Here is a 16,249-nt window from a genome sequence, read left to right as displayed (position 1 = left end):
GCGTTGCTGGTAAGGAGACATTTGTTGTCCATCCCTAACTGCCCTGGAAAAGGTGACAGTGAGCCACATTCTTGAACCGCTGCAGTTCATCTGGTGTAATACACCCACAAGGCTGTTAGAAAAGTTTTTGACCCAGTGACAGTGAAAAAACGGTGATATAGTTTTAAGTCAGGATTGTGAATGGCTTGGAGGGGAACCATGCATTTTCTGCCCTTCTCCTTCTTGGTGGTTAGTTGTTGGTCAGGAAAGTGTGGTCAAAGTTGACTTGGCGAGTTGCAGTGCATCTTGTATATGGTACACATTGCTGCCATTCTGCACTGGTGGTGCAGGGAGCGAATGTTTAAGGTGGTATATGGAGTGCTGATCAAGAGGGTTGCTTTGTCCTGGATAGCACACTCGAAATAAATACAAAAGGAAGGTTTTCACACCAAAAGTCTCTTTATTAAGATCCATAATGAAAGAAAAGCTCAAATAAACACAATATTTTCTTGTAATGTTCCATCACTTTAAAATTATGAAGTTATTTCCATTACTTTAAAATCAAATTATTTTCAACTTATAGATCTCTGTAGTTTCAAAACAATTTATTTTATTTTGAAAGGATTCAGTGAATTTTAATAATTATCTTAGTGAAGAAAATTAGGGCTAGTGAAAGGTACACTTTCAAATTTAGGTATCAAGTATCAGAATCAAGAACTTCCAGTTCAATTATATCTAATCCACCCTAATTAAACTGCAAAACAAAAACAGAATTACCTGGAAAAACTCAGCAGGTCTGGCAGCATCGGTGGAGAAGAAAAGAGCTGACGTTTCGTGTCCACATGACCCTTCAGGGTCATGTAGACACGAAACGTCAGCTCTTTTCTTCTCCACCGATGCTGCCAGACCTGCTGAGTTTTTCCAGGTAATTCTGTTTTTGTTTTGGATTTCCAGCATCCGCAGTAGCTTTTTGTTTTTATCTCTAACTAAACTGCAACTTGCTCAAAATTTCTCTGCCCACTCATCCATCTTTGCCGACCTCCGCTGGCTTCCCAATGCCAACCCACTGAATAAAATCTATACCTTTCTTTACAAATTTATCCATGGCATTGTTCCACTTAACCTCCAGCCTCATATCCCAGAGCATATCCCAGTCATGTGGCAAAGCCCTCTCTCTACTCCATCACCAGTGGTAGCGCCTTCAACAATCTCAGCCCTACACTCAAACTCTTTCCCTGGCCCACTGCTCTGCCACTTCTATTCCTAACTTTTGAAGTCTATTAAAAATCTACTTCATTTACGATGCCTTTAGTCACCTCTCCAAAGTCTGTTCCTCTTGCTTCACATCTTTTTTATGTGAAGCACTAAGGGGACATTCCCTACATGAAAGGCATTCTATAAATAAGTAGCTGTTGTAAGAAAAAGGCTGACTTTTTTTATATAACCCCACAGTGTTTGGTCTGGTAATTCTGTGCCTGCCAAATTATTTTATTAATGTATTGTGTAGTTAACAGTAACGACAGTGTGACGCACAGTCAATCATTCGGTAAAATATTGAAGACTCGGATCTAACATTTAAGATAATAACATTATTCTCACAAATAGTAAAAAACAGTGAACGCAGCCCGTTCAATCGTTCTCAAGCAAACACTGCTGACAAAGTGGAGCCATAATGTGCCAAACTGTAGGTGAGTTATTTTTGTTCAGGCTGATTGCTATCCAAACCACATATATATGTATAACCAGTCAAAATGATTACAGCAGCAAAAAAAAAGGTAATAACTGTAACTGAGGTGCTTCAGAGGAAATCACTGCAGCTGCTTTTCTGTTCTTAGTGTTGACAAGGTTTTGCAGTGCTACTTCAACTGATACTTTCATCCTCATCAAGCCCAGCCTACATCACAGACTGGAAATGAGGAGCAGATTCTTCCACTGTGAGACTGCACATGCACCTTGGAAAGGCCTGTTCCAAATGTGAAACAGATGCTTTTATATTGACCTACTACTTTGTATGTAGTGGATGGGGGCCTATGACTGATGCCATTGTCTGTTTTTCCAGACAGTAGAAGAAATGGGCACTGAATTAGCTAAATTTTCAATGCTGGTGCCTGACGTGGGAATAAAAAGCACAAGTTTTAATTTAGATTGAAGTTAATTTATGTCACTTTAGCCCAGCTGGTAGTTCTGTTCCCTCTGGGTCAATATTTGCATTTAGAGCTTACACACCAAAGCTTGAGCTAATAACCTAGGCTGGCACTCCTATGCAGTACCGAGTCAGTGATACATTGTTAAAGGTTTGGTTCTTCAGAGGAGCTGTTAAACTCTTAAACTGTTAAACAGTGAATGCAGTTTGACTTTAAAGATAACAGGCACATTTTGAAGAACTATGGGGAGCTCTCCACTACTAAACACATGGGCAGGTCATTCATTTCAGGGATACATAACAACGTACTTCAAAAGAGCATAAGGCGCTTAGAGAAATTTTGATATGAAAGGTGATATATAAATGCAAATATTACTTTTTCTTACTGTGCAATTGATGAAAGCAAGCAAAAAAGCGGGAAAAATAGTGTGAACTTCCATTTATATAGTTCCTTATATGTCACAGAATTGTCCAAAAGTGGCTCACGTTCAATTAATCACCTACTTTGAAAGACAGTCATCATTGTTGACGACTCTTGTTGTCATGTCTCCCTGCATTACAGTGGCTACACCTTAGAAGTACTTCATTGGCTGTAAAATGCTTTGGCCCTGTATAAATAGAAGTTCTTTCTTGATGTAGGTGAAAGCAGCAACCTCTTTGTGCACAGCAAAGTTGAGTGTGACGAATGACCAGTGAAGCTATCGTTGAAATTAATAAGCAGAAATCTGTCAACCACTGGAAATGGTTGCTTTAAATCTGTTTTCCAATCTGAGCAGTGTTCATTGCTGCACTAAATAACTAAGACTTTTTTTCCTCCTTAAACCATTTAAAAATGCAATAAGCACCATTTACTTAGAGGCTGTCTGTTCTTTATTATTTAATTTTAAAAATTATTGGTTAGGACAGTTTGCAACAATAAAAGAGTTTGCAGGTTTTTAAATTGTAAAGAAGTGTGGACCATCTTTCTAGAAACACATATTCCATAGTATAAAATAAACAGGAATATGAATGAGAGAAAAAGCTCCCTCAAAGTGAGAGTCTGACTCAAACACTCTTTATTCAAAAATTGTCCCAGCCAGTAAATTTCCATTCCTACATTAAACTAATTTTAAACTTGAACAGACCAGAAGTAATCAAGATTTATTTTTCAATGCCTCAAATTTAAAGAAACTTTATGGTCTGCCTGCAGTAGACTTGGAGAATTTCAGGGTAAGATCGCCAAGAGTGCATCTCTGGTTTATTTTACGTTAAAAAAGTGATAGTATTTAAAAGCATTTTGATTTTTGTTAAACAATTTCTCCAATCTCTATTGGGGGGCAACCATTCTATGCTTGGCTATAATTCCACAGCCACCAGGTGCCTCCCGTACCTCAGCCAGGTAGTATTATTCAAATGTGAGCCTTTACGGTGACCACCTACTGCCAGTCACAGCCGTACCTGATCCTATCCTCAACTAATATCCACACATCTACTTCCAGCACGGGGCACTTCCTACCAATCAGAAACAGGAATCACAAAGCACTATGCTTCCCGCATGCCAACGAAGATCATGTCAGCACAGACTGGGTACCCAGAATCTTGCTAACGTGTATGGTTCAGCAAAATCACCAAATAAATTAGCTGAGCCAACAAGTAATGCTGTCTCTAGTTTTAAGTTACTATGTATGGGTTTCACTAACCTTATACCATTCATTGGAAATGAGGATACGTAGATGGCTACTTCCAGTTTTCAGATGCTGTGGCTATCTATCAGCAGGGTCTGAATCTTTTGACTGACTCCTCTATTTCAGCATTTTTTTTCTTTTCCCCTCTGTAAGAAAGTGCTTAACAAGTGTTTTCTATTTGACTGCATTGCTGATCAACAGTATCTGGAACTACATTTGCTCATTCATGTCCAGCTGCTCTGTGGTACAGCATGATGCATCACCAAAGCACTGCATCCACCATAGTCTTTTGAATTCTACTTAATCATGACACCACACGCATTGTACACTCATTGTTTCTGTAAGAAATCCAGGGCTCCATTTTAAATTAAGTTACCACGCACTCGGGGGTTTTGTTTTACACTTAACTGTCACTGGGCTACTATGTCTTGTTGAATGGGTCTAAAACAATTACCTTTAGGAGTCAATGCATGGGCTTGAGTCACAGATTTCTTTTTTCATTCATTCATGGGTCATGGGTGTCACTGGCTAGGCCAGTATTTAATGCCCATCCCTATCTGCCCTTGAGAAGGCATACACATTAGTAAGATTCTGGATACCCTGTCTGTGATGACCTGATCCCCATTGGCATGTGGGAAGCATGCTTCTGGCAGTTTGTCTTTAAATTTAATTGTAACCACTTGTTGTTATGGATAGGTAGAACAATTCAATATAGAGGAAATGAAAAAGCTTTTCTGAAAACCAAATCTAAGTGGTGTTTAAATGCAATGGCTTGAATTTTTCAGATGGCGGAGTCTCGCTTCCCACCATCCGAAGAGTAGATGGGGAACACGTCCCCGCTGACTCAGAGTGCCCCCGCAGCTATTTTACACTCGGGTGAGCGTTAAGTGGCTCCAGGCGGGACCTCCACCCCTCACTCCGGAGGAAGTCCCGCCCTTAGAGAGCTGTCAGCCAATTTGATTGGTCGGCAGCTCTCCAGTCCCTGCAGCGACAGCACTGCAGTGGACAGAAGATGATGGGCTCCAACACCTTCCTACATATCATCTTCTGTCCACTGCAGTGCTGTCGCTGCAGGGACTGGAGAGCTGCCGACCAATTAAATGTAGAAGGGTGCTGGAGCCCAAGTCCGGGCACTGGAGGCCCAGGTAAGTTCAAGGGGTCCCACAGCGGGGAGAGTAGGGAAGGCCTGGGAGGGGGAGGGGGAGGCACAAAGGGGGTCAGAGCACGGGGGGAAGGCCAAGGGGAGGGGGGGGAGGGAGGTCCTGAGGCCACTGGACCTTGAGGGAGGGGGGGGAGGAGGAGGAGGAGGGGGGGGAGGAGGGATAGAGGGATGGGGGATGGGGGGGGGAGGGAGGGGGGGAGGGAGGAGAGGGAGGGAGGAGAGGGAGGGGGGGAGGGAGGAGAGGGAGGGGGGAGGGAGGAGAGGGAGGGGGGGAGGGAGGAGAGGGAGGGGGGGAGGGAGGAGAGGGAGGGGGGAGGGAGGAGAGGGAGGGGGGAGGGAGGAGAGGGAGGGGGGAGGGAGGGGAGGGAGGGAGGAGAGGGAGGGGGAGGGGGGGAGGGAGGGAGGAGAGGGAGGGGGATGGGGGGGAGAGGAGAGGGATGGGGGGGAGAGGAGAGGGATGGGGGGGAGAGGGAGGCCACTGGACCTGGAGGGGAGGGGGATGAGGGGAGGGGGATGAGGGGAGGGGAGGGGGAGGGGGAGGAGGGGGAGGGGAGGGGAGGGGGAGGAGGGGGAGGAGGGGGAGGGGGGAGGGGGGAGGGGAGGGGGGGGAGGGGAGGAGGGAGGAGGGAGGGGAGAGGAGGGAGGAGGGGGGGGAGGAGGGGGAGGGAGTGGAGATGGGGAGGATGGGGAGGGAGGAGGGAGTGGAGATGGGGAGGATGGGGAGGGAGGAGGGAGGAGGAGGAGGAGGGGGAGCGCCCAACTTCAGAAGGGGACTTTTGATGGAGGTCTTCCCACCCGGAGATATCACTGTTCTTTTTCGGGCTTCCCAAATGGAAGTTCAATTCTCCTGCAGCCTAAAAGTTGAAGCTTAAAGGCCTCAACTGAGTCAAGGGCGGGCTTCCCGTCCGAGGTCTTGCCCGCCCTAGAATAAAATCGCTGTGTGGTCGAGGTGGGTGGGAAGCTGGAGAGAATCCCGTCCCTTCAACCTCATGCTCCCACGCCACCTAAAAACCCTCCCGTGGGGAAGCATAAAATTCCTGCCAACGCAAGACTTACATAGAATTTACAGCAGATAAACAGGCCATTTGGCCCAACTGGTCCATGCTGGTGTTTATCCTTCATACCAGCCCCACCCCCCCCTCCACCCTGCTTCACCCAATTTTATCCACACGTTCTTCCATTTCTTTCTCCCTCATGTGCCTAAAAGATACAAGCATTGGCCTAACACCCTGGTAGACACACGCCGCACGTTATCAAAAGGGAACACTGCAGTCCATCTAATTGGTTCCACATAACAGCACTTGCTTACAATTCTTATTAAAATTGTTACAACATTAAAGATGATAAATGCTGGATGGGAACGCAAAAAAATAAACAAAACTGTTAAAACAAATGTCAGTCTTAGAAAAATGGAAAGCCATTACATTAAAATCAGAAACTATGCACCATTTTAACTAAAATATTAGACTTATTGCACAATTGCAATTATGCTGCTTGTTCACTGATCAGATATATATATATATATATGTATATTAGAACACTTGCATTATATTAAAGGAACTAGGAGAATTCAACAAAATTTATGAACGGCTCTCGGATTACATTCTTAAAAAATCTGTTGGCCCGGCCTGTCAGAAGCAGTAATCGTGAATAGAATGAAATTGCTGCTTCCACACGTGACAATCACAAAGACAACAGTTAGTGATGAACATAAATAATGATCAGTGGGGCCTGGGTTAACCCAACATAGCTGCTGCAAGCCATTACTTTACTCGTTTTACACGTGACCGCCCAAAGTAGCATCAACTCGACAAAAGTCCAGGAAAACCCTAGCATATGTAACCTAGGGTTCGGCCAATTTCGGTACTTATTTGGACCAGGCATCTTGAACGCTGGATAGATTCATATTTTCTCTCCAGTGACGGCTGAGGTCGACGCTTTCAACCAAAAGACATCCCGCTTCGAAAATGACGCACTCATCATTGACTGTCGCGTAAGGTTTTAGAGTTTCACCTTTGTATCTTTATTGACAGTCGACCTGACCACGCAAAATCTGTCCAACCCTAATGCAAATTGAAACTCTGCTGCCCTCGCTAATTCCAATAGCGCCATTTACAGAAACAGACGCGTTTGGAAAACAACAAAACTATTAAGAATCTTTAAATACATAGATTGTTCCATAAATAATTCCATCATCCCTTCGGCCTGGTAGTTCATTTTTGCTACAATAGGAATGATAACTATAACCCACTAGTTTACTAACTGGAACCAAATACTGGATTAGTGACACACAAGGGCTGCAGGGGGTCTGCATCTTCAATAGTAGAAATATATGGAATGACTGGTGGTCACTGCAGGGATTGGAGTGCGGACTGGAGACAACAAACATTAAGATTTAACTCAAGATTTCAATTTCCTTTTCTATTGGCTGTGCCCCCCCCAAAAAGCATTCACTTGTGTTAAGGTGACGTTTACTTGGGCAGTGGCACTGGGACAACCCAGTGTCTGTGATCCATGTTTCCAATTAAAACAATGAAATTGAGGTTATCGGTTATAAAACACAGGCAAAACACGCCTTGGCCAGTTTGGATGCTTATGTCACACCCGATTCTGTTCGTTTAAAAACTCTGGACCGGTCCACTTCCAACTTGTGGAAGTTCACTAGTTCTCCAGAGGGCGCTCCTTGTCAGTCACATAGCGGCCACTTCCAAACAAAATTAGGGGAAAGTGCGGGCGCTGGACTGTTGCAGATCTTTCAAACCAGTTTTGGACACACAACTTTTTTTTTTGTTCTTAAATTCCTCATTGCCAGCAATTGGAACTGGACGAGGTGCCCCTGTACCAATGATTTGAGTTCAGAGCAACTGTCCCCATGGGGGGGGGAAACATCCTTAAGCTTTTCCCAGTAGACAGCTGTTAGAATTTTTAAAAATCTTTTTTTTTTTTAAAAACTTACCATTTTGTTTCCCCGAATTTACGCCGTGTCCGGGAAGGGTTTAGCCCACTCCAGCTGCTGTGTGCTCTTCACCGGCGATCCCCTGAGGAAGAACTGAACTCCATCTGCAGTCGATGCTGGAGTGTACACGGTGCAGGCATCAACAGGCTGGGGATGGATCCATGTTTCACAGAGAGAGAGAGAGAGGGGGGGAAAAAGAAATCTCCAAAGTCAAGTCTTTTTTTTTGCCGAATCAGTGCTGTAGCTCCGGGGTGTCTCCGAGCGCCTCACCGTCCAGAGAGGGGGTTTTGAATGGTTGTCTAGTGAATGCGGTGCGGCAATTCTGCCAATCAGTCCATAAATGGAGAAATGTGGCTGTAAGTGCGGCAGCCAATCGGGTTGGGAGTGTGGCTCGTCACACCATTGGGAATGCGGAGAGGGAGAGGGATCGAGGTGGAGCTAGCCCTAACCGGCATACACAGCAATACATACTCAGCCCGGCTTCTGACAAGATGCCATTCAAAACACACACACTACACAAACAAAAATCGACCTCAACATGCAGTGTACTTGCGCCACCGAGAACTGCTGTAAGGTATAGAGTGTCTTAATTGCACCGATAGCAACATTGGCTTTACAGTGCGAGTTTATTTCAGTTTAATCAAATGTAATGTTTAAATTATTTTAATGCATCTCCAGTCAGTGATCCCGGGTCAACTCCGTATCACCTCTCGGAGGCGAATCAGGTGGCGACACCAGCGCATCTATTTTTGGATAATATACAAAGAAGTGCTGGAATTTTAAAAATAAATACAGGAAATTCTGTGAGTGACATCAGGTCTATCCGTACCTGGGATAGACGCGGCTGTCTTTTCTAGGAAATACTAATAGATGGGATCAGAATGCAATCTCACCCCCCCCCCCCAAAAAAAAACAACCTGTTAACCCCACCCCTGCTAGAAAGTCCTGTGATGTCAGGAAATAAATGAAAACTGGTTTAGCCGGTCACGGTAGGGACAGTGGGTTTAATTATAAACAAACAAAATTGAGGAATGCAATCTCTGTTGTAATAAACAGAGAATTTGACTCATTCCCTCGCCAGGGTTAATTATTTGTTCTGTGGAATGGAAACTGTGGAAATGTGATCCGCTTTCTCTCCAGCATTCTCTTGTTTCCAGTAGTTCGATTACTTGCTAGAGGATAACAATTGACAAAAGAAATGCAAACCAATGACCTTATGTATGCATATGTGTGTGTGTGTGTGTCTGTGGTGAGGGTGGGGTGGTGCTAAATATAAACATGTGCTTATATTCTACTGAACTCTGGAACAAGATGGGATTTTTGAAATCCTCCAGAAATGCAGTACCGTTAACTCCTCTATCAAGAAGGACATGGTTCTGGGCCCAAGTACAGCCGTCAGTTCTAAATTCAGTCCAACTACTTTGAAGTCATTAAACTCCTCAAACCTATTTTATTTTTTTTTACAAAAGCAAAATACTGCGGATTCTGGAAAGCTGATATAAAAACAGAAAATGCTACAAATGGGACCAACATCCTTGCAGGGAGGTTTGCTAGTGCTGTTGGGGAGGGTTTAAACTAACTTGGCAGGGGGATAGGAGCCTGAGAGGAGGTTCAGCAGGGGGAGATGCACAGCCAAAATTACAAGAGAAAGCAAGTGTGTCTGGAAGGCATAGAAATTATAGGCCAGTTAATGCACAAAGGAGCTTGGCAAGTTTGGATGGTATTTATTTTAATACAAGGAGTCTGGTGAATAAGGCAGATGAATTGAGGGCACAAATTAACACATGGAAGTATGATGCCATTGCTGTCACAGAGACAAGGTTGAGAGAGGGGCAGGATTGGCAGCTCAATATTCCAGGATATAGGGTCTTCAGGCAAAACAGGAAAGGAGGTAAAAGAGGAGAGCGTATCGCAATATTGATCAAGGAATCAATTACAGCAGTAAGGAGAGATGACATCTTAGCAGGCTCCTCAAATGAAGTCATATGGGTAGAATTTAAAAACAAAAAAGGAGCAATTACATTGCTGGGAGTGTACTATAGGCCCCCAAACAGTCAGAGAGAAATAGAAGAGCAGATATGTGGACAAATTTCAGAGAAGTGTAAAAATAATAGGGTAGTATAGTGGGGGATTTCAACTTCCTCAACATTAACTGGATTAGTTATAGTGTGATAGGTTTAGAGGGAGTGGAATTCTTAAAATGCATCCAGGAGAGCTTTTTAAGGCACTGCGTGGAAAGTCCTACAAGAGAAAGGGCGGTCCTGAACTTAATTTTAGGGAATGAAGCTGGGCAAGTGGTAGAGGTATCAGTGGGAGAGCATTTTGCAGATAGTGATCATAGCTCCATTAGATTCAAGGTTGTTATGGAAAAGGACAAGGATGGGCCAGAAATCAGAGTTATAAATTGGGGGAAGGCCAATTTTAATAAAATCAGATATGATTTGGCCAGAGTGGACTGGGAGCAGCTACTTTTATATAAATCTGTGTCAGAGCAGTGGGACTCATTCAAGAAGGAAAAAGGGAGAGTACAGGGCCAAAATATTCCAGTAAAGACAAAGGGTGGGACCAATAAATCCAGGAAACCCTGGATGTCGAGGGATTAGATAAAGAGAAAAAGGGAGGCTTATGGCAAATACTGAGGGCTCAATTCAGCAGAAGCCCTAGAGGAGTATAGAATGTGTAGGGGGGATCTTAAAAAGGAAATCTGGAAAGCAAAAAAGGGGCAAGAAAAAACATTGGCAGGTAAGATAAAGGAAAATCCAAAGTTATTTTACAAGTACATTAAGAGTAAGAGGATAACCAGGGAAAGAGTAGGGCCCATTAAGGACCATAGTGGTAATTTGTGTGTGGAGCTGGAAGACATAGGTAGGGTTCTAAATGAATCCTTTGTGTTGGTGTTCACAAGTAGGAGGAATGAAGTGGGTTTGGAAATCAGGCAGAAGGACTGTGATATAATTAAATAAATTAGCATAGAAAGGGAGGAGTGGTCTGGCAGGCTTAAAAGTAGATAAATCTCCAGGCCCGGATGAAATGTATCCCAGGCTGTTGAGTGAGACAAGGGAGGAGATAGCAGGGGCGCTGGCAATAAGTTTCAATACCTCTCTGGCCACAAGAGAGGTGCCAGAGGACTGGAGGACAGCCAGTGTGGTATCGTTATTCAAGAAGGGAGGAAAGGATAGACCAGGGAACTACAGGCCAGTCAGTCCAACCTCAGTGGTGGGGAAACTATTGGAAGCAATTCTGAGGGACAGAATTAATCTACACTTGGAGAGGCAGGGATTAATCAAGGACAGTCAGCATCGTTTTGTTAAGGGGAGGTCATGTCTGATCAATTTGAATTTTTTGAAGATGTGAGCAATTGTGGAGATGAGGGCAATGCATTTGATGTTGTCTACTTGGACTTCAGCAAGGCTTTTGATAAGGTCCTGCATGGGAGACTGATAACGAAGGTAAGAGCCCATGGGATCTAAGGCAATTTGGCAAATTGGATCCAGAATTGGCTGAGTGACAGGAAGCAGAGGGTGATGGTCGAGGGGTGTTTTTGTGACTGGATGCCTGTGTCCAATGGAGTTCCACAGGGATTGGTGTTGGGTCCCTTGCTGTTTGTGGTATATAAACGATTTAGACTTGAATGTAGGAGTGTTGATCAGTAAGTTTGCGAATGACATGAAAATTGGTGGGGTGGTAAATAGTGAGGAGGATAGCCTTAGATTACAGGAGGATATAGATGGGCTGGTCAGATGGGCTAATCAGTGGCAAATGGAATTTAATCCGGATAAATGTGAGGTGATGCACTTGGGCAGGACAAACAAGGCACGGGAATATATGATGAATGGCAGGACCCTGGGAAGTACCAAGGATCAGAGGGACCTTGGTGTGCATGTCCACCAGTCACTTAAGGTAGTGGGACAGGTAGATAAGGTAGATAAGAAGGCATATGGGGTACCTGCCTTTATTAGCTGATGCATAGAATATAAGAGCAGGGAGGTTATGCTGGAACTGTATAAAACGCTGGTTAGGCCACAGCTAGAGTATTACGTGCAGTTCTGGAATCCGCATTATAGGAAGGATGTGATTGCACTAGAGAGAGTGCAGAGATTTACCAGGATGTTGCCTGGGCTGGAGAGTTTTACTTATGAGGAGAGATTGGATAGACTGGGGTTATTTTTCCTGGAGCAGAGGAGATTAAGGGTGGAGATGATTGAGGTGTATAAAATTATGAGGGGCATAGATAGGGTAGACAGGAAGGAACTTTTCCCCTTGGTGGAGGGATCAATAACCAGGGGGCATAGATTGAAGGTAAGGAGCAGGAGGTTTAGAGGGGATGTGAGGAGGAATTTTTTCACCCAGAGGGTGGTGGGAATCTGGAACTCACTGCCTGAAAGGGTGGTAGAGGCAGATACCCTCATAACATTTAAGAAGTATTTAATGTGCACTTACGATGCCATGGCATACAAGGCTATGGGCCTAGCACTGCAAAATGGGATTAGAATAGTGAGGTACTTGTTTGACTGGCGCAGACTCGATGGGCTGAAGGGCCTTTTTCAGTGCTGTGTCCCTCTATGACTCAGTGGATCTGGCAGCATCTGTGGAGTGAGAAGCAAAGTTAACATTTCATGTCCAATATATTCAGATCTGAACTTTTAAAAAGTTTAACCCTTTGCAAATCAGACCTTTTTAGATTCTCCCTTTGTCCCCTCTTTCACACTTTGACACTCAATAAAATTAAAGGTGCATTAGCATTAATACTTTGAAGTTTAAAGACTTCGCATCAACTCTTCTCCACATCGTGCAATTATCTGATGAAAGGTCTTAGAGCTGAATCCTTATTCTGTTTCTCTCTCCACATATCCTGCCAGACCTGCTGAGTATTCACAGATTTTTCAGTTTTATTTTTCCTCGCCTCATGTCTTACTATCTTAATAAAAACTTAATAGAATTTTTTGAGGAAGTAACAAAGAGGATTGATGAGGGTAGTGCAGTGGATATTGTCTACATGGATTTTGGTAAGGCATTTGACAAGGTCCCACATGGCAGACTGGTCAGGAAAATGAGATCTCATGAGATACAGGGAAGGTGGCGAGTTGGATCCAAAATTGTCTCAATGACAGGAAACAAAGGGTAATGATCGATGGATGTTTTTGCGAATGGAAAACACTTTTCAGTGGTGTTCCACAGGGCTCAGTGTTGGGGCCCTTGCTGCTTGTTGTATATATTAATGATTTAGACTTAAATGTGGGAGGCGTGATTGGAAAATTTGCAGATGACACAAAAATTAGCCATGTGGTTGATTGAAAAGAGGATAGCTGTCGACTCCAGAATGATATCAATTGTTTGGTTGAGTGGGTGGAGAAGTGGCAAATGGAATTCACTCTGGAAAAGTGTGAGGAAATGCATTTGGGGAGAGCAAACAAAGCAAGGGAATACTCAATAAATGGGAAATTATTGGTGTGCATATCCACAGGTCCTTGAAGGGGCAGGTGGTCAAGAAAACATATAGAATGCTTTCCTTTATTGGGTGAGGCAGTGAATACAAAAGTAGGGATGTAACAATGGAACTGTATAAAATGCTGGTTAGGCCACAGCTGGAATTTTGTGTACAGTTCTGGCCACCACATTACAGTAAGGACATAATTGCTCCAGCGAGAGTGCAGAGGAGATTTACAAGAATGTTGCCTGGGCTTGAAGATTGCAGCTATGAGGAGAGATTAGATGGGCTAGGGTTATTTTCTTTAGAACAGAGGAAGCTAAGGAGTGACCTAATAGAGGGGTACAAAATTATGAGAGGTCTAGATAGGGTAGACAGGAAAGACTTGCTTCCCCTAGCTCAGGGGGCATAGATTTAAGGTGATTGGTAGAAGGATTAGAGGGGATATGAAGAAAGGTGGGCATCTGGAATTTGTTGCCTAAATTGGTGGCTGAGGCTGAAACGCTCAACTCACTTAAAAGGTACCTGGAACTGCACCTGAAGTGCTGTAATCTGCAAGGCTATGGACCAGGTGCCGGAAAGTGGGATTAAATGAGCAGCTAGTGGGCTGAATGGCCTCTTTCAGCACCATAACCTTTCTATGGTTCTATGGTGTGTGTATGTGTTTCCCCAGAGCCTAGGAATTCCCCCTCAAGATAACACCTGATTGACCTGAGCTTTTTCCTTGATATTCTCTTGTATGGGGTGATCTGTCCAAGGGCAGCTTCTCTGTCCAGAGCCTTCCATTTTCACTTTCAATGAACCATATGACTAGGGAAAAGAATACATGAGGTGCTTTCTGGTTGCCTTCCTCATTGTGTGCTACAGATCCTCTTCCTGAAGGATCCTCCGCCTTTAACCAGCCATTGCCTCCTGAGATTCTAATCTAGTTCTTCTGCCGTCACCACCAAAAAAGTCGCTGATTCCAGCATTGGCCATGGTTCGTAAGCCTGAACATGGGACCCTTACCTAGGCCTGGGGCGACCACCCTCTCCCCTTAAGTCTCTAATGACTCTGCGACCCATATTCTCCATTACCCAAATATTCCCTATTCATGAGCACCTATTGCTGTTTGACGCTGCTCTATACCTGAGTAAAGCCACATGTTGGAGTTTGGGTGATAATGCGGCTCGTTGCTGGGGACTGTGGAAAAGTTGGGTTTGAAGCCGGCCGCCTTCCCGCCCAGACAAGGCCGGTGAAAAAACGCGACAATTCCTGGTTGCTATGGCAACTGCGTCGGCGCAGACACAAAGCACCGGCAATAGCCAACCGGCGTCGGCGGCGGCCAGACTTGCGCCTCCTCCTCCTCCAATAGCGGAAAGACGGCCCATTTTCGGTGAAGAGCGCAACATAAGCCCAATTTTGAGAAGCGGGTTAAGGTTGGCCGCCTGGCCATGTGAAGACAAATATCAGGCGCTTGGCATCCTTCAAGCTGCAGGAAGGAGCCCTTGTGTCAATGTTTACCCCCAGTTTCATGGTGAGGACTGTCTGATCCAGCGTGTTAAAAATAACCTTCATCCCTTTCTGCAGATACTGTCCACTCAGTATTACACCTTGTCCCCCCTGTCACACACCCTGCTTAACTCATCACTGTGACATTCTGCAACTTGGACAGGGTTTTTGCAGATCTTTTGCACGCCAAACAGATGCGGGCTCAAGAGAACGGCACCGGCCTCATCATAAGTAGCTGGAGTTAAATCTGCCGCGTTTTCCCATCTGAGCGGGACCTTTGGAGGAAAATTGCTGCCAGGGAGGGAATAGCACTGAAATGCTAGGAATTGAGATCCCTAAAGGACTGAGATAGATAATCCCATTGAAAGTAGGCGGGACTGCTTGATTTTGAAGCACCAGGGCAGATTTAGGTCGAATGCAAAATGAGTGATTGTCTCGCTGACGGGTGAAATTTAATAAACTAGGCACTAGGTACGGCGCAAGTTGAATAAATCTGGAGTGAGAGGGTTTGAAGTTGTTTTATGAGGGAACATTCTAGCTTTCATGCGCTTGAATTAAATTCCTCCCAGCTGAATCTTGAAACATTTTAGCACCACTTGAAATCATTTCTTGTGTTAGAAAAGGGCTAACAATTACATGGTCCCTCACTGTCAATTTAAGTTTCTTTTATAGTTGTTATACTGCCATGAATTTTGTTTTCATCCCATCACTTTCAGCAATACAACATTTGACCCAACTGGTCCATGCTGGATTTGAATCTCTTCCCCCTCCCACAGCCCCCCAACACCCTACATCATCTAACCTCAATACATTTCTTTCTCTGTCATGTTCTTTCTCTCTCTCTCTCTCTCTTTCTCCATGTAGCATCCTCATTGTCAAAAGATTGCTAATCATGGCTTATGCCATGATATCACCATGGGGCTAGGCGAGGTGACCGGCCCCAAGAACTACCTCAGCCAGTATAGGGATTGATCCTATGCTGTTGGCAATATACTGTACCGCACTCTAGCCATCTAAACTAACCGACCCAATCCCCCCCCCCCGCCCCCCCATGTTATTAACTGGCTTTCCCATAAATGCACCTATGCTGTATGCCTCATAACTTACAAGTTACACATTCCAATTATCTCTTTTATGTATAATTTGAAATGTTTCACTGGTAATTGGATTTCAACTTCCTCTGTTTAGAGACTGGTGAGGCCAGACAGTGGAACCTCACACTGCACTCACACCACTCTGAAAATTATGGTATAAAAACAAATTCTTGGCAATCTAATTACCATAAAAGAAACCGAGTTTGACAGTGAGGGACGAGACAGTCTTTTACTGAAGGGCTTGCTGATGGTGTGTGTAATTTAAAACTTTAGATTCTTCTTCTCAGACATTGCAAAATTGTAAACCAAATGTGAACATTGATATTGGCACA

General features: G+C 44.3%; 2 protein-coding genes across 3 annotated transcripts in view; one reads left to right on the top strand and one right to left on the bottom strand.

Moving 5' to 3' along the window:
• The window catches only part of myo1ea (myosin IEa), a 149,078-nt gene extending 140,861 nt beyond the window's left edge, over positions 1–8,217 (bottom strand). For both annotated transcript variants that reach the window (XM_078530297.1, XM_078530298.1), the window contains exon 1: positions 7,905–8,217. In XM_078530297.1, the coding sequence (XP_078386423.1) occupies positions 7,905–7,907 (3 nt within the window). In that variant the 5' untranslated portion in view covers positions 7,908–8,217. The remainder of the gene's footprint in view (positions 1–7,904) is intronic.
• Positions 8,218–8,418: 201 nt separating this feature from the next.
• LOC144668176 (protein FAM81A-like) overlaps positions 8,419–16,249 on the top strand; it is a 52,118-nt gene continuing 44,287 nt past the window's right edge. The window contains exon 1 of the mRNA XM_078529925.1: positions 8,419–8,478. The gene's annotated coding sequence lies outside the window, so the exon portion shown is untranslated. The remainder of the gene's footprint in view (positions 8,479–16,249) is intronic.

This window comes from Cetorhinus maximus, chromosome 26 (assembly GCF_964194155.1).
Source record: "Cetorhinus maximus chromosome 26, sCetMax3.hap1.1, whole genome shotgun sequence".
Classification (NCBI taxonomy): domain Eukaryota; kingdom Metazoa; phylum Chordata; class Chondrichthyes; order Lamniformes; family Cetorhinidae; genus Cetorhinus; species Cetorhinus maximus.
The sequence above is the reverse complement of the archived record's forward strand: the minus strand, read 5'-3'. Positions and strand labels throughout refer to the sequence as shown.